This window comes from Brienomyrus brachyistius, chromosome 7 (genome assembly GCF_023856365.1).
Source record: "Brienomyrus brachyistius isolate T26 chromosome 7, BBRACH_0.4, whole genome shotgun sequence".
Classification (NCBI taxonomy): Eukaryota; Metazoa; Chordata; class Actinopteri; order Osteoglossiformes; family Mormyridae; genus Brienomyrus; species Brienomyrus brachyistius.
The window spans coordinates 31,777,782-31,796,656 of NC_064539.1; the positions used below are offsets into that span (position 1 = coordinate 31,777,782).

An 18,875-nucleotide genomic window follows, 5' to 3' on the forward strand; every position below is an offset into this window, starting at 1 on the left:
CACAAGCGAGCGCACACACACACACACGAGAACTACATACTCAAGACAGTCGGAAACCCAGAGAAGCAGAAGGAGTAGAGACCCTCCACCCATGTGGGGGGGGGCAGCTGAGCAAGCAAGCATGTGCAGGGACACCCGGAGCAGCCTGGAGGGAATATGGCCTGAGTAACACCAAGCCAAGGGGCATCACAGATCAAATGGAAGTCAGCCTGAGGAATTGTCGGCCTCTATTTGTTCACGTCTAACTTGCAGTGGGGGTGGGGGGCAGGGGGGCAAGGCTAATTAGGGGAGTTGAGTGGCTTTGAACCAGAGAACAAATGCTGATCAAATGGAGAAGAGCATCACATTCGGGGCTGAGGGACTGGAAGGAGCTGCCTCATTGAACCAGAGCTATAAGCGGCGTCTAAATCTGTGTGTGTGTGGGGGGGGGGGGAAGGGGGGGCAGGACACCTTATTCTTTGATGGATCAATGCCTGAAAGATCAAGGATGAAAGACTTAGAGCAATCACTCAAACTTATGCACAGCCTCATACTCACACGCACTCACAATGCACACTCCAACTCACAAACACTTGCACACTGACACTCATACACTCTCATGAACAACCACACTGACACACTAATACAGATACACTCACACACACACTCATGCTATGTGCACTCACACACACACAAATACACTCATGCTCAATCACATTCAAACACACTCATACTCATACAAACACTAATACACACACTTAGACACTCACACTCATGCTTATTCATACCCACACTCACTCACACGAGTTGAGGGTTCCTTTACAAACCCAGCCAATACATAAGCAATATGTTTCCCTCACAGGCCCAAAACCAGCACCTTCACAAGTCAGGGAGCGCAAGAGACACATGAAGTACACAGAATATTGTCATGTCAAGCATGAGCAAATCAACACATTCACGCATAAAACCAGGCAGAGAGCCCTGGGCAGTCTGGGCTTAACGGACCAGAACCTGGGGTCTGTATCACAAAGCTGGTTCAGCAAAGTCAGGCTTCAAAGAGATGTTTCTGTCTGTCTTGACTAAACCAAACAAATGCAATTCGAGATAAATGGTATTAGGACACTGACTCTCAGCAATCTATGTCAAACTAGCTTTTCTAACTGAAACCAAGATTACTCCCTGAGCACATAAAAGCATGTTGCGTGTGCAAAGACCAGCCAATCACGTAATCACGTAAGCATGGACTGCAACAGGGCAAGCTGGCAGCAGACAGCTGATGGATCAAATGCATATGTATACAGGAGTTTGTGTTAAAAGAACAGCAATGTTTGTCTTAATTTCCACATATGCTTTGTGGTCTTTGTAATTATTCTTAGTCATTTTATTCATATTCATAATCACATTTTTATTATTCAATGTTAAACTTGTCACCCTTCAAAACCCATTCAATATTATCATCCATCACACACACACACACACACACACACACACACACATATAACAAAGATGCTGACATTGTCATTATTCAAAGGGAAAAAGGTAGAATAAGTAGACTAATAACTATAAAACTAAATGAGACAGACATATCCAGCAAAGTGGTTTTAGTAATGGCCTCTGTGGGACAATGCACACTACATGATATCCAGATTATGTGTTCCTATATTTATAACTACATTCACCATTCAAGTGGCTGTAAGGGAGCAACCCACTTGAACGTGAGTGCACATGAAAATATTAGGATATTACTTTATGGGCAAATATTAATCAACATGGAAAACCAAGTGGTGTGCAAGAGTTGCTATAAACACAAAATGCTGAATTGATATCTCGTTACAGCAGAGGCTGCCTCTCTTCATAGATATTAACAAGATGTAGCACATATAGCAAAAAACAATTGGTGTGCATCTCTGCCTGTGGACATCAAAAGTGTGTGATCAAAAACTGCCAGGCTGGTTTGTTGAAATATATTACAGCCATAAGACTAAATATTAAATATACAGCTAACTTTACCTCAATTACAGCATTGTCATGGACAAGCCATTTCCAGAATTTGGGAAAGCCCATTAGTTATGTCAGGGACTATACAGACTTTTTCCTCTTTGATTCGTCCAAGCACTGTTTGTGATCTGTGATTCAGAAACATAACCTGCTCTGAAGTCTGGCGTGCAGCATGAAGTACCGTAGTGATGTGTCTCGCTATGAAGAGAACCGGCTTTGTGATATTAAAGAGCCAGAGTTACTGCTACTCAGTCTCAAAGTTATCCGATTAAGCAAGGAATCTGACTTTGTGATACAGGCCCCTGGAAAGAATAAATGTTAAAGCTGGGTTTAGTGGACCAGAACCATGTGAGTACGCAGGGAAAGTTGGGTTTAGTGGACCAGAACCAGGCAGGTACCCAGGGAAGATTGGGTTTACTGGACCAGAACCATGCAATAACCCAGGAAAGGTTGGGTTTACTGGACCAGAACCAGGCAGGAACCCAGGAAAGGTTGGGTTTAGTGGACCAGAACCATACGAGAACCCAGGAAAGGTTGGGCTTAGTGGACCAGAACCAGACGACAACCCAGGAAAGTTCGGTTTAGTAGACCAGAACCATGCAGGAACCCAGGGAAGGCTGGGTTTAGTGGACGAGAACCAGGTGAGAACCCAGGGAAAGTTGGGTTTAGTGGACGAGAACCAGGCGACAACCCAGGAAGGCTGGGTTTAGTGGACCAGAACCATGCAAGAACCCAGGGAAGGCTGGGTTTAGTGGACCAGAACCAGGTGAGAACCCAGGGAAAGTTGGGTTTAAATTATGGCGCAACACCACAATCTAGATCACAACACAACCTTCAAGAGCCCATATCCACACACAGTGTGCAGAAAACAGATGGTTAGATGGCCTCAGTCATTAGGAGAGGAGGTGTTAAGGTGAGCTGTGACTGGTGGCAGGCACAGCACGTAACAGGCTCCTATACGCCCCTGTGGGAGTTAGTGGTGGGGCTAGGATGGGTACTCACGGGACGGGGGTCTCGCTGGAGCCTGGGAGGAGGGGGCCGTGGGGGTGGCACTCGTGCAGGCTGCACCAGAGACACACCCAGCAGTCAGACGGTCAGGGAGGGGATGGTCCGAAATGGTCACACACACACAGCTCTTAGACACACAATCCACTTCACAAGGTGACCCATCACATCTGAAGCACAGAACCACTGCCTGTTCATGGCCTTCAAGAAGCCATGCTGTGAAAGCTGCCATGAAACCAGAAGCGGCTTCCCCATGAGCTGCAGAATCACGTTCATCATCATGAGAGTGTCCTACCGAATGAACAGAGTAGGGTACCGGACTGTATTACAACTCAGATTTCAGTGCCCCTAAAATGCCTGAGTTGATTGAAATATTTGCCCTAGGATCAGAACACGAAAATGTGAAGCCTCTTATTTTCAACAACATACACAGAACTACAGCAACTGCCGTGCAAATATGCAATAACCAGCCTCTAACGTCTAACCACCTGGCCATTTAAGCTGAACCCTAAACACCAACCAAAACCACATGCATAGCCCAAAGTCTATGACAGAGCCTAACCACGACCAATGAACTGATCTGCATTGAAATGGCAATGGCCAGAGGGAAGCCCAGCAAAGACTGACGCATTTTAGGAAAAAATGCAAAGTCAACATGGATGGATGGACAGTCTGGGCCTTTCAGCTATACCACACGAACCCCTCGGCTTTTGTGTCATGAGCGGATCAACAAGTGGTCGTCAGGCCAACCAATCGCCCCTTATGTTTCTATGGATACCGGAGCAGGCTAATGTTGCTAAGCGCCACCTTCCCATGAACATTTAGTCCCCTTCAGGAAAACATTTTCATCGTTTTCTCGCTGAAGACCTCAGCTAATGAGGAGGGCATGGGGAGAGGCTGGCGGTACCAACTTAATAAACTCCTTCTTCATCACTTTCAGCATGTCGGCGAAGAGGGGAGGGTTAGGGTTAGACCATCTCAAAGAGAAGTCCATTCCCTACACCCAGGCTTATCTTAAGGCTGGTAGCATATCACAAGTGTGGACCCACCCCCACGCCCCACCCCCACATCTGCGGACCTGCGTTCTTACCGCTTCCCCGCATCTTCAGACCCACTGCCCCCAGGTCAGCAAACCCACATTCTCATCCCACCCCTTTGGAAACACATTCTTGCTCCCCCCACATCTTCCGATCAACACTCTCATACCTTCCCCATACTTTCAACCTGCCCCCGCATCGGCAGACCCACCCTTTCACGCCACCCCTCAGACCCTGCGTCTAAAAATCCACCCCCTTGATCCAGCCCCCATGTCTGCAGACCCATGCTCTCGCCTACCCACCCCCCCGATCTTTGAACCCTACTTGCGGCCCGTCCCTACGCACTCGCCACACACCCACATCTCACTCAAACTCAAAAGTCTCCCAAGCATTGCCCTGTACAGGTCCCTGCCCACCTGCCCAAAGTGCACAGTGATTGGCCGGCGCTCATCCCAGGTTCGGGACTCCTTCCGGTCAGTAGAGGGCGATACAGCTGCACGTGGCTGCAGGTCCTCAGCAGCATTGCCGTACCCATTCTCCGTCAGATCCTGGAAAGTAGGAAGGCGAGTGTCACGTGACCAGGGCCAGACTGTCGGGGTTTGACTGGCACATCAGCTGGCCAATAAGAACAGCTGATATCAGGGTTGCAGAATTTTCCCCACTAATAAGACACCAGTGATGTTTAAGCATAGTTTATGGGAAAGGAGCTTCCTGTAATTTAACTTAGTAAAGTTGACCAGGGGTGTTTGTGTAAGGTAGTAAAAGTTACACCTAAATTACTAGTTTTATACATCTGATTTGACTTTGAAGTCGACATCATACCAGCCAGTAAAGCACTATTTAACGAACCCTATTGGTGTCCGGTTAATTTTTGACCATGTAAAATGATATATTATAAAGTCGATTATTACAGGTAATATTATTTTTAGCTACTTGCTTTAATGCATATTGGCACAGTAAGGGTCAAACAGTATTTCATGCGTATGAGCTCTGATGGCCGTATGGGTGTAGGTGGGAAACCACCCTTCAGCAACGCCGGCTCCCCCTGTAGGCTACAGCACGCCTCTGCAATTCTCTCGCGGCTGAGTGCTACATGCCTTCTGCTTCAGCCGGCTCTTCACCTCCTTGATTCCCATCTTTGCGTGATCTTTCGCCTGTGGGTGAAAAGCACGACCCTGTCAACACTGGCTCACACCAGCATGGTGGGCCGAATGTTCACAGGTTCACAGGGAAGTGAATAAGCTGAACATGTCAGAGGCTCCAGGGAAGGAGAGAAAGTCACCGTGGAAAAGGTCATACTTACAAACTTGTAGACGGTCTTCATGGCTGGGTTGGCCTTGGTTTTCACTGTGTTGAAAATGGCACCACTGCCTTTCTGAGGGACACAGACACAGCTTATCAGAACAAAGGAGACATGGCGGTGGCGGGGGGCACAGCCTTCAGACAGGCTGGGCTGTGGGGATGTTATGGAGAGGTGGGCTCACACTGCAGTCAGGGGGGAGCCGCGAACCCGGGGCAAGCCCATGAGGTCATGGACAGAACATGCAAACAGCACGCACACGCACGACCAGGGGCCTGATCTGAGCACACATGCCCCGAGTACAGTGGGGCACGCACACACACGACCAGGGGCCTGATCTGAGCAGACATGCCCCGAGTATAGTGGGGCACGCACGCGCACGACCAGGGGCCTGATCTGAGCAGACATGCCCCAAGTACAGTGGGGCACGCACGCGCACGACCAGGGGCCTGATCTGAGCAGACATGCCCCGAGTACAGTGGGGCACGCACACGCACGACCAGGGGCCTGATCTGAGCACACATGTCCTGAGTACAGTGGGGCACGCACACGCACGACCAGGGGCCTGATCTGAGCACACATGCCCCGAGTACAGTGGGGCACGCACACACACGACCAGGGGCCTGATCTGAGTACACATGCCCCGAGTACAGTGGGGCACGCACGCGCACGACCAGGGGCCTGATCTGAGCAGACATGCCCCGAGTACAGTGGGGCACGCACACGCACGACCAGGGGCCTGATCTGAGCACACATGTCCTGAGTACAGTGGGGCACGCACACGCACGACCAGGGGCCTGATCTGAGCACACATGCCCCGAGTACAGTGGGGCACGCACACACACGACCAGGGGCCTGATCTGAGCACACATGTCCTGAGTACAGTGGGGCACGCACACGCACGACCAGGGGCCTGATCTGAGCACACATGCCCCGAGTACAATGGGGCACGCACACGCACGACCAGGGGCCTGATCTGAGCACACATGTCCTGAGTACAGGGGGGCACGCACACACACGACCAGGGGCCTGATCTGAGCACACATACCCCAAGTACAGTGGGGCACGCACACGCACGACCAGGGGCCTGATCTGAGCACACATGCCCCGAGTACAGTGGGGCACGCACACGCACGACCAGGGGCCTGATCTGAGCACACATACCCCAAGTACAGTGGGGCACGCACACGCACGACCAGGGGCCTGATCTGAGCACACATGTCCTGAGTACAGTGGGGCACGCACACACACGACCAGGGGCCTGATCTGAGCACACATGTCCTGAGTACAGTGGGGCACGCACACACACGACCAGGGGCCTGATCTGAGCACACATGCCCCAAGTACAGTGGGGCACGCACACGCACGACCAGGGGCCTGAGCTGAGCACACATGTCCTGAGTACAGTGGGGCACGCACACACACGACCAGGGGCCTGATCTGAGTACACATGCCCCGAGTACAGTGGGGCACGCACGCGCACGACCAGGGGCCTGATCTGAGCAGACATGCCCCGAGTACAGTGGGGCACGCACACGCACGACCAGGGGCCTGATCTGAGCACACATGTCCTGAGTACAGTGGGGCACGCACACGCACGACCAGGGGCCTGATCTGAGCACACATGCCCCGAGTACAGTGGGGCACGCACACACACGACCAGGGGCCTGATCTGAGCACACATGTCCTGAGTACAGTGGGGCACGCACACGCACGACCAGGGGCCTGATCTGAGCACACATGCCCCGAGTACAATGGGGCACGCACACGCACGACCAGGGGCCTGATCTGAGCACACATGTCCTGAGTACAGGGGGGCACGCACACGCACGACCAGGGGCCTGATCTGAGCACACATACCCCAAGTACAGTGGGGCACGCACACGCACGACCAGGGGCCTGATCTGAGCACACATGCCCCGAGTACAGTGGGGCACGCACACGCACGACCAGGGGCCTGATCTGAGCACACATACCCCAAGTACAGTGGGGCACGCACACGCACGACCAGGGGCCTGATCTGAGCACACATGTCCTGAGTACAGTGGGGCACGCACACACACGACCAGGGGCCTGATCTGAGCACACATGCCCCAAGTACAGTGGGGCACGCACACGCACGACCAGGGGCCTGAGCTGAGCACACATGTCCTGAGTACAGTGGGGCACGCACACACACGACCAGGGGCCTGATCTGAGCACACATGCCCCAAGTACAGTGGGGCACGCACACGCACGACCAGGGGCCTGATCTGAGCACACATGTCCTGAGTACAGGGGGGCACGCACACGCACGACCAGGGGCCTGATCTGAGCACACATGTCCTAAGTACAGTGGGGCACGCACACGCACAACCAGGGGCCTGATCTGAGCACACATGTCCTGAGTACAGTGGGGCACGCACACGCACGACCAGGGGCCTGATCTGAGCACACATGCCCCAAGTACAGTGGGGCACGCACACGCACAACCAGGGGCCTAATCTGAGCACACATGTCCCGAGTACAGTGGGGCACGCACACGCACGACCAGGGGCCTGATCTGAGCACACATGTCCCGAGTACAGTGGGGCACGCACACACACGACCAGGGGCCTGATCTGAGCACACATGCCCCAAGTACAGTGGGGCACGCACACGCACGACCAGGGGCCTGATCTGAGCACACATGTCCTGAGTACAGTGGGGCACGCACACGCACGACCAGGGGCCTGATCTGAGCACACATGCCCCAAGTACAGTGGGGCACGCACACGCACAACCAGGGGCCTAATCTGAGCACACATGTCCCGAGTACAGTGGGGCACGCACACACACGACCAGGGGCCTGATCTGAGCACACATGCCCCAAGTACAGTGGGGCACGCACACGCACGACCAGGGGCCTGATCTGAGCACACATGCCCCGAGTACAGTGGGGCACGCACACGCACGACCAGGGGCCTGATCTGAGCACACATGTCCCGAGTACAGTGGGGCACGCACACGCACGACCAGGGGCCTGATCTGAGCACACATGTCCCGAGTACAGTGGGGCACGCACACGCACGACCAGGGGCCTGATCTGAGCACACATGTCCCGAGTACAGGGGGACATGCAGCATCACACTGACCTTTACTGTCGAGAGCCACTGATGGTAACTCTTATCACTACCTGGGGAAGACAAAAAGGGAGCTATCAGAGCACGTCTCGGGGAGGGAGGGGGAGGGCGAGCGGGGGCAACATTATGCCATATAAGGACTCACCAGCATACTCTCCCATGTTGATCTCTTCCTCAAAGACATCACTGAAGCCCTCCCCAGAGTTCAGCAGCTCCAGCCGGCCATCTATGAACTTCAGGGAAGAAAGAAGCTGCGAGGAGGACCCCCAGGCCACCCTGCCCCACGCCCGCCCAGACCCTGCCCCACTTCACCCCACCGCGCCCCACTTTGCCCTGCTCCACCCCGCACGCAGCCCTGTACCTGTTTGAACAGTTGCAGCTGGATGGCGTTCTGCAGGAACTGCCTCATGGAACTGGAGCGGTGCGTGACGAAGGCTTCCTCACTGAAGGTGATTGGCTCCTCCTGGGGACGACACCCTCACTCGTCAGCCACGAGCTCCACACCCACACTGACACGGTCCAAAAGCAAACACCTTTGGAAACATTTATACACAAATTCCAGGGATCTCCAGTCATGGGGTCCCAGGTGGGAGTGACCAAAGTGACATTCCTGCCAACTGGGCCCACATGCTTTCCATCATTAAGTGACACACAGCCCCAGGTGTCCTGGGGAGCTACTAGGATGAGACAGAGCTGGGCCTGGAGGTGTTGGGGCCCTGCTGTTGGGCCCTAGTGGGAGGTACAATATCCATCAGCAGGAAGAACTTGGAAGAGTAAGAAAGCTGTTTGGAATGTGGCCACAAAGACCACCAGCCCACTGTGGCCAGACATCTATGCGACCAGCCCAATCTGACCCTTAACATGTCCAAACGAAGTTCCAGAACCTCATTCCAGCGAACATTACATTCCTCCTTCCACCCCATCCATCCATCCATCCATCCTTCTATCCATCCATCTCCTCAGATGAGAATTCAGGGAATCTCTGAATAACAAAATCTAAGAGACACTTATTTGCATCATATAAAAAAAAGCATGCAAAATAAATGTAAAAAATATATCATAACAATAATAATGAAGCAAGTCCTGTCTAAATCCCATGTTCTCGACTAACAAGCGATAAACAGCCTTACTGTCAAGAGGAGCAAGGGGGCGCTACTGAGCAAGCCGTCCCTAGAAGCAGGAAGGCATCCCAGCACCATATCATGAGAAACTTGTGCAAGGTGACTAAGCGTTTGGTTCATTAATTAAATGGCGCCGCCACCAAATGCTAACAAAGAGTATAGTGTGATCACAGGCCAGGAGGCGCACACACAACCCAGGTGCTGCAACCTGTAGCCCCTTAGCAAAAACAAGGCTTGCTCGTTAATGAGGTTAATTAGGCCTTATGGAAGCTGATGTGGCATCACCTGAGGCTTCTCTGGGCTAATGACGAGGCGGGGGACCCCCAAGCCCACCCTCCCGACAAAACACAAAAAACGCCTTACGATTCTGCCACGGTTAAGGAGGAAAAAGAAAATAGGTTGTTAAGCCAGATGCTATAAAAAGGTACTTTCTTATATGCATGCTTTTAGGCTAATATGTACTTTCACTCTGTGGACGAATCACTTTCATTGCCTACCCTCGAGGGGGCAGTGTTGTGTCAGAAATGGGGTGTGCTGTTCCAGGTTGAGCATGGGATGTGTACTTTTCATCAGCTGGGCTGATGTTACTGAGAGCTGTAGGGCCCACAGACATTCTCATTACAAACCCCAGGGGTTCAGGCTGGGGCATCACAATGCTCCAGTCACACACTACAAATTATTCAGATACACTAATTAGCCAAACTTTCATGTCTCTGCACGGCGGGAGGGCACCGGAGTACGTGGAGGAACCCATGTGACGCAGGGAGAACATGCCAACTGCACACACGCATTATGAATCACACGTCCATCCCTGGGGTTGTGAGGACACAGGGCTGCCCACTGCCACACGTTTATATACACAAAGCATTTCTCACACAAGCACGTTTTATATATGACAGAGAAACCTGAGGTTTCTCCCATGATTCCCGGCGCCTCACACCCTCACCGGCTCGATGTGCAGAGCATTCCGGTAGCTTCCGAACAACGCAGCCTGCGCTTTAAGGAATGCACGGGCCACGCCATCCCCTGTGGTGGTGGACACCTTCTTCAGCCGGCTCTTCAGGGAGGAGACCTTGGGGGGGGCGGGGGGGGACAGATCACATGTTAAGGGCAGACCGTGACTGTTGTTCATACCCTGAGCACAGACTCAGAGTGTTCTCCGCACACCACGCGCAGACTCGGAGACGTTCTCCTACACTAAGCACACAATAAGACCGTACTCCCTAGACTGAACTTAAACTACACACATCCTACACACATAAAATGACAAACATCACATTACTGAATGAGTTAACGTGTGTTATGGCCCATTTTTGTTTCAACTGTGACCCTCCCTGTGTCTTTAATCTGCTAATTAAGCAGACTGACAGCCCCCCCAACTCCAATGAAAGTGGAGGAGAGGAGTGCTTACATACAATGTGGGTTTTGGTGGCCTGGTCTCAGTCTGGTCTCCCACAGCTGGACCAGCAAAGTCTGTATGGCCTCTGGTACCTTTATAACGTGAAGGTGAGCATGAGGGACCTGCAGGTTGTTCTGACATCACACTCTCCACTACTCGTATTTTGAGACTCTCTAATCTGAAAACAGCTAAAGTGGAGAATTGAGTTAACCTGGGGGAGGCTGAGCCCCACCAGTCCCTGGGTCTCCAACTTGGAGAAATCCAATGGCAGAAGACGAGGCAGAGGAACCTTCACAGAAGGCTTTAGAAGAGATCAGACTGTCCAGCAATATGGGATCAGGCAGGCAGAAGCTGCCTCAGAAGGTGTGAGTGTGAAGATGAAGGTAGCGGGTGTGGTGGATGGAGGGATGGATGATGGGGTGCGAAATGAGGGCATGATGCTGCCGTGTGATGAACATGGCGGCCGACTTCGGCCTGGACTCAGTACTGCCTCAAACAGCTGCATGACTGGACCATCGTCACCCCAAGTCTGTGCTTTTTGTGACGACTGTTACCTCTGACCCAGTCTCAGTCTCATCTCCAAGTGGCCTGTTATCATCCTTACTCCAAGTTTTTGGTTTACAGATACCTTCCCATTGGCTGCCGATAGTTGTGTGGCTGGTTTCTGCTCATATATACACTACTAATTACAGAGTCATACTTGTTATTGTATTCTAAGGGGTCAGTGATTATGTCATTTAATTAATCTAATTACATCGGCCACTTTTAATAGGTAATGTGATTTGTGACAAACTTGCCTGAAGTACGATACTTATAATACAAGCATAAGTAATGGATAAACAAAAAAGATAGAAAACCAGACAGACAAGACAAAGAGTCAAAGACAGAGAGACTGACAGGACAGGAGAGGAGAGGAGAGGACAAACAGGAGAGGAGAGGACAGGAAGGAACAGATGCAGAAGAAAAATGGTACAAGAAGGGTTACAAAGGATAAGACAAGAAAGACGAGACAGGACTGATAAGACAGAATCAGAATCAGAAGCCTTTTTATTAGCCAAGTATGTTACCATACAAGGAATTTGCCTAATTCAGACAGGAGAGGACAGACAGAACATGAGGGGTTAGACTGGACAAGACAGATGTGACAGAACAGATGGGACACAACAGACGAGAGAACAGATGGACTGGACAGGAGGAGTTAGACAAGAGAAGATTGACGAGCTGGTGGTGGACAGAGAGGGAAGGACAAACAGGACAGGGGAGGATAGACTGGACAAGACAAGAGGGGACAGATGGGATATAATGGATGAGACAGAACATATGGGACAGGACAGGACAGACAGGCGAGGAGAGGACGAGAGAGAACTGATGGGACAGGAGAGACAAGCGAGGAGAGGACGAGAGAGAACTGATGGGACAGGAGAGACAGGCGAGGAGAGGACGAGAGAGAACTGATGGGACAGGAGAGACAGGCGAGGAGAGGACGAGAGAGAACTGATGGGACAGGAGAGACAGGCGAGGAGAGGACGAGAGAGAACTGATGGGACAGGAGAGACAGGCGAGGAGAGGACGAGAGAGAACTGATGGGACAGGAGAGACAGGCGAGGAGAGGACTAGAGAGAACTGATGGGACAGGAGAGACAGGCGAGGAGAGGACGAGAGAACTGATGGGACAGGAGAGACAGGCGAGGAGAGGACGAGAGAGAACTGATGGGACAGGACAGACAGGCGAGGAGAGGACTAGAGAGAACTGATGGGACAGGACAGACAGGCGAGGAGAGGACTAGAGAGAACTGATGGGACAGAACAGACAGGCGAGGAGAGGACGAGAGAGAACTGATGGGACAGGAGAGACAGGCGAGGAGAGGACGAGAGAGAACTGATGGGACAGGAGAGACAGGCGAGGAGAGGACGAGAGAGAACTGATGGGACAGGAGAGACAGGCGAGGAGAGGACTAGAGAGAACTGATGGGACAGGAGAGACAGGCGAGGAGAGGACGAGAGAGAACTGATGGGACAGGAGAGACAGGCGAGGAGAGGACGAGAGAGAACTGATGGGACAGGAGAGACAGGCGGGGAGAGGACGAGAGAGAACTGATGGGACAGGACAGACAGGCGAGGAGAGGACTAGAGAGAACTGATGGGACAGGACAGACAGGCGAGGAGAGGACTAGAGAGAACTGATGGGACAGGACAGACAGGCGAGGAGAGGACGAGAGAGAACTGATGGGACAGGACAGACAGGCGAGGGGAGGACGAGAGAGAACTGATGGGACAGGACAGACAGGCGAGGAGAGGACTAGAGAGAACTGATGGGACAGGACAGACAGGCGAGGAGAGGACGAGAGAGAACTGATGGGACAGGACAGACAGGCGAGGGGAGGACGAGAGAGAACTGATGGGACAGGACAGACAGGCGAGGAGAGGACGAGAGAGAACTGATGGGACAGGACAGACAGGCGAGGAGAGGACGAGAGAGAACTGATGGGACAGGACAGACAGGCGAGGAGAGGACGAGAGAGAACAGATGGGACAGGACAGACAGGCGAGGAGAGGACGAGAGAGAACTGATGGGACAGGACAGACAGGCGGGGACTGACAGGACTGGAAAGACGGGACCAGAGAGGACAGACAGTGCCTTGTAGAGCACTCCACTTACCACATCACTGGGAAGACTTTGGAGGTCATCAAAGGGTGTCTCCAAGGTGTTGGTGTCAACATTTAGGATGACCACATCCTCCAGGGCTACACCCTTCAGCTTCTGAAAGGAGACAGAGCAGAAAGAGGTCAAGCAAACAGGCACTATGCTGCGTCGTAACCCTGACAGCAATCCCAGCGTCAGAATGTTCCAGAACAGTCCATCAAGGAGACATGGGCCTCTCACCTCCATCAGACTGGAATGCACTCCGATAAGGTAGGGCATGGGGGCACTGAAAGAGAACAGAGAGACTTGAACATATGCAAAGTGTAATATGCAGACATGTAGGTACATAAACAGATACACACATATAAAAGCATTAAGGAGACAGATGGACATGAAGGGCACCATGGAGACAGACCAACACAAATGAATGCAAAGGGGTGTCATAAAGACTTACAGACACAAATAAACAAAAATGCAAGCAGTGGAGACAAACTAATACAAATGAACGTGAAGGGGTACAAAGGTGACAATACAGTCAAACAAACAAACATAAGAGCACCATGGAGACAAACAAACAAACACAAACAAATATGAAGAAGTGCAGTGAAGACTGACAGACACAAATAAATGCCGCCAGTGGAGACCGACAAATACAAACGAACATGATGGGGTGCCAGGGTGACAAGACAGAAACAAACACAAACGAATATGAAGGAGTGCCATGAAGACTGACAGACACAAACAAATGCAGGCGGTGGAGACCGACAAACACAAACGAACATGATGGGGTGCCAGGGTGACAAGACAGAAACAAACACAAACGAATATGAAGGAGTGCCATGAAGACTGACAGACACAAACAAATGCAGGCGGTGGAGACCGACAAACACAAACGAACATGATGGGGTGCCATGGTGACAGACTGACACAAACAAATGTGCAGGGGTGCTATTGAGACAGGGACACAAACTAATTGAAAAGAGCACTCTGGGAACAGACAAATACAAGTGAAGATAAAAGGGGCACCATGGAGGAAGACTGGTTCAGACAAATATGAAGCAGCATCATGGAGATGGAGAGACACAAAAGAACATAAATGAACGTGGTGGAGAGAGACAGACACACAAACATGATGGGTCGCCATGGAAACAGATGGACACAAATGAGCATAAAGGACGATATCAATGAACAATATAATAGAGCATTGAGCATGGAGACTGACAGACAAACAAGCATGTGGCTTGAAAGGGTGTCGTGGAGACAAACGTTCATGGGTAGACCTGCTCCGTCCAAATCGGCACGGCTGTGGCACACAGATGGTGGACAGTGAGGGCTCCTAAAGCCTGGGCTTCAACACATGAACAAAATAATTGCCTCATTTTGTGCCCCCCTCACCCAGCCAAATATAACAGCACTAATTAAGTAACACTACTAATTAAGACCGGGCCCATCAGGTTGCCAGGAGATTAAAGAGGCACGCTTTCAGGCACAGCCACCTGAGGCATGCCATCCCATTCACAGAAAGGCAGGCTAATGACTGTCCGCATAAGCGGGGAGAATCACACTAATTAAGCCTCGCACCGCGTGCCATTAACCTATCGCTTTCTTCTGCAGAACTCTTAATTAGCCTATCTGTGGAAATTACCAGTTCCACTACAGGGATTTTTAAAGACAGATCGTATGGCGTTGGTACGGAACAAACGTCCACAGGACGATGAAGACGAACTAAGGGGCAATCATGACATAAATTAATGCAGCCTGGAAAGCATGCCATGCTTTGGCAGCGCCAGCCGATTTATTATCCCTGTTTTTGAGGATTTGGACGTCACAGGCAGGTTAGATGGGGAACCATCTCACCCCCACAACCCACTGAAGGTTCACTGAGTCCCATCCCTAAAACCCCGGTGGTCTAGCAGGTCCACACCATCCGCTAATTATGTGTGCAAAGCGCATTAGAGAGCGGCTGGACACCTGCTGAGGGGGAACCGGGGGGGGGGGGGGGAAATCACACTGGACCCTGAGCTACATTCCCCAGGGTGGAGGGAGGACTGTCCAACCCATTCACGCATTATGCCAAAGCTCAGCGAGCAGAAACACACAAACTGATTTTGGAACACTCTGGATGAAAACTGACACAGATATCAAACAGCTGCAAGTCTAGGTACTGAAAGTCTCCCATGCTGGAAACACTTTCAGAATTTTCCGGGACCGCATGTGACTCTGGATGGCTCTGAGTGGGGCACTATAGGTAGATGAGCCGGTCCTCATCTGCGGAGCCAGCTCAACAAAGACAGGCCTGGCGGCCAATGGGATGACTGATACCAGCGAGCAGTAGAAAGACACAACAGCTGGCCCGCCCATGCACCACAGGCAGGCAGGCAGGCAGACAGAGACAGACAGAGACAGACAGACAGACAGAGACAGACAGACAGACAGACAGAGATAGACAGACAGACAGACAGAGAGACAGGCAGACAGAGATAGACAGGCAGACAGGCAGACAGGCAGACAGGCAGGCAGGCAGGCAGGCAGGCAGGCAGGCAGGCAGGCAGGCTTCCATACTCACCAGCAGTAGTCTATAAGGTGCTGAGGGAGGACAGGAATGTAAACATGCTGCCAGTACATGGGGTAGAGCATGGCCGCCGAGCCGTGCACACAGGCCGTTAGCTGTGGAAGAAGCACAGGGCACAGAGGAGACTGAGTGCTGGAACCTCAGAAGCCTGCAGCTCCAAAGACAATCCATATTATTAATTACAATTAATTAAGGTTCATAAAAAAGGGAACATGGTATTAGCTCAGCAGGTTACGGTGCTGTGCTTGGGATTGGACGATCCCACTGACAACTGAGGGATGTTACTGGTGGGCCTAAGCAGGGCCCTTAACCTGCAGCTGCTCCAGAGACTGTGTGACTCTGCTGTGCCTGGGATTGGACGATCCCACTGACAGCTGAGGGATGTTACTGGTGGGCCTGAGCAGAGCCCTTAACCTGCAGCTGCTCCAGAGACTGTGTGACTCTGCTGTGCCTGGGATTGGACGATCCCACTGACAACTGAGGGATGTTACTGGTGGGCCTAAGCAGGGCCCTTAACCTGCAGCTGCTCCAGAGACTGTGTGACTCTGCTGTGCCTGGGATTGGACGATCCCACTGACAACTGAGGGATGTTACTGGTGGGCCTGAGCAGAGCCCTTAACCTGCAGCTGCTCCAGAGACTGTGTGACTCTGCTTTCACAAGAATATGAGATTCAGGATATACGTATTTGATAAATATAAAGGAAATATTTATTCTCTGAATTGGGGGAGCAGTCTGACAGGGCTGATTCACAAGTAATACCATCGGTCCCGGGGAGGTATACAGGAACTGGCTGAAGGGAACGCAACAGCAGCAGAGCCAATCAGTGCTCCACACAGGGTGCTGTTTGGAAGGCCTGGCTAATGGCTTTCACAGCCACAAACAAGTGGCGTGTGGTGCAACATGCCTTCCAGCGGCATGATACAGGTGTGTCAGCCAAGGATGCAGAGGGAGGAGGGAAACATCTTTTGCCAGAAACATCTTTTGCCAGAACAAATTACCGTCTGGCTGTGAGAAGTTGAAAGTGATTACAACCTTATACTGTGAACATGACTGTTCACTGGCTCCCTCTGCTGGACCAGAGGAGGACTGACCTCCACAAGCTTAAGGAACTGAACAGTGAGCCGAGCCTGGTTCTCAGTGAAATGGGCCATTTTAAGCTAAAGGAACTTATCACGAGATTAACATGGTACTCACAGTGCTGAGTTTACTGGAGGAGATGATGATCCTACGCTCGTACAGCATGCTAGCATATAGGTGTAGCATGTTATTCACATCAACCGCCACGAAGTACTCTGTCAGGTTCCTCTGGAAATAGATATGGACGGGGGGGGGGGGGGGGGGGGAGGTCAACTGCAAGGGCAGTCCACACTGCATGAATAAACTAACATTCACTGGATTTCTCCAATTATTCTGTAATTCTAATACTTAAGTGGTGATGCAACCACTTGAGACATTCCTGATGTATTTTTGGATTTCTACGTGTTTGTGTGTGTAAATACAAGAACACTGTGTGTGTGAGTATATCAATGTGTTTACATCAGCTTAGACAGCTCATGTCACCATGGAGGGCAGGAAAGCACATGATGAATGAGGTCAAGGGTGCTGCACTAGTGTCGTTCCAGACAGAAGCCATCATCATCTCCGTGATCACAATGTCACAATATAAAGGGACCATATGCTGACCTACCAGATCGTTTTGTGGGTCTGCATGACGTAGTCTTAGACGCTACTCCTCACACCATTGAGAACTTCCCTAAGGACTTCTCCGAGAAGCTTCCTCAATCTCTCTGGCAACCTCCCTAAGGACTTCTCCGAGAAGCTCTCACAATCTCTCTGGCAACCTCCCTAAGGACTTCTCCGAGAAGCTCCCTCAATCTCTCTGGCAACCTCCCTAAGGACTTCTCCGAGAAGCTCTCACAATCTCTCTGGCAACCTCCCTAAGGACTTCACTGAGAAGCCCCCTCAATCTCTCTGGCAACCTCCCTAAGGACTTCTCCGAGAAGCTCTCACAATCTCTGTGGCAACCTCCCTAAGGACTTCTCCGAGAAGCTCCCTCAATCTCTCTAGCAACCTCCCTAAGGACTTCACTGAGAAGCCCCCTCAATCTCTCTGGCAACCTCCCTAAGGACTTCTCCGAGAAGCTCCCTCAATCTCTCTGGCAACCTCCCTAAGGACTTCTCCGAGAAGCTCCCTCAATCTCTCTGGCAACCTCCCTAAGGACTTCTCCGAGAAGCTCTCACAATATCTCTGGCCACCTCCCTAAGGACTTCTCCGAGAAGCTTCCTCAATCTCTCTGGCAACCTCCCTAAGGACTTCTCCGAGAAGCTCTCACAATCTCTCTGGCAACCTCCCTAAGGACTTCTCCGAGAAGCTCCCTCAATCTCTCTGGCAACCTCCCTAAGGACTTCTCCGAGAAGCTCCCTCAATCTCTCTGGCAACCTCCCTAAGGACTTCTCCGAGAAGCTCCCTCAATCTCTCTGGCAACCTCCCTAAGGACTTCACTGAGAAGCTCCCTCAATCTCTCTGGCAACCTCCCTAAGGACTTCACTGAGAAGCTCCCTCAATCTCTCTGGCAACCCCCCTAAGGACTTCACTGAGAAGCTCCCGCAATCTCTCTGGCAACCTCCCTAAGGACTTCACTGAGAAGCTCCCTCAATCTCTCTGGCAACCTCCCTAAGGACTTCACTGAGAAGCTCTCACAATCTCTGTGGCAACCTC

General features: G+C 51.7%; 1 protein-coding gene across 1 annotated transcript in view; it reads right to left on the bottom strand.

The window, feature by feature from the left end:
• dennd1a (DENN/MADD domain containing 1A) overlaps positions 1–18,875 on the bottom strand; it is a 52,885-nt gene that overhangs the window by 6,287 nt on the left and 27,723 nt on the right. The window contains exons 9-20 of the mRNA XM_049019749.1: positions 17,352–17,462; positions 16,151–16,251; positions 13,825–13,870; positions 13,600–13,701; positions 10,488–10,613; positions 8,782–8,883; positions 8,566–8,653; positions 8,433–8,473; positions 5,323–5,394; positions 5,117–5,173; positions 4,436–4,567; positions 2,980–3,039 (exon numbers count right to left, since the gene is read on the bottom strand). Of these exons, the coding sequence (XP_048875706.1) occupies positions 2,980–3,039; positions 4,436–4,567; positions 5,117–5,173; positions 5,323–5,394; positions 8,433–8,473; positions 8,566–8,653; positions 8,782–8,883; positions 10,488–10,613; positions 13,600–13,701; positions 13,825–13,870; positions 16,151–16,251; positions 17,352–17,462 (1,038 nt within the window). The remainder of the gene's footprint in view (positions 1–2,979; positions 3,040–4,435; positions 4,568–5,116; positions 5,174–5,322; positions 5,395–8,432; positions 8,474–8,565; positions 8,654–8,781; positions 8,884–10,487; positions 10,614–13,599; positions 13,702–13,824; positions 13,871–16,150; positions 16,252–17,351; positions 17,463–18,875) is intronic.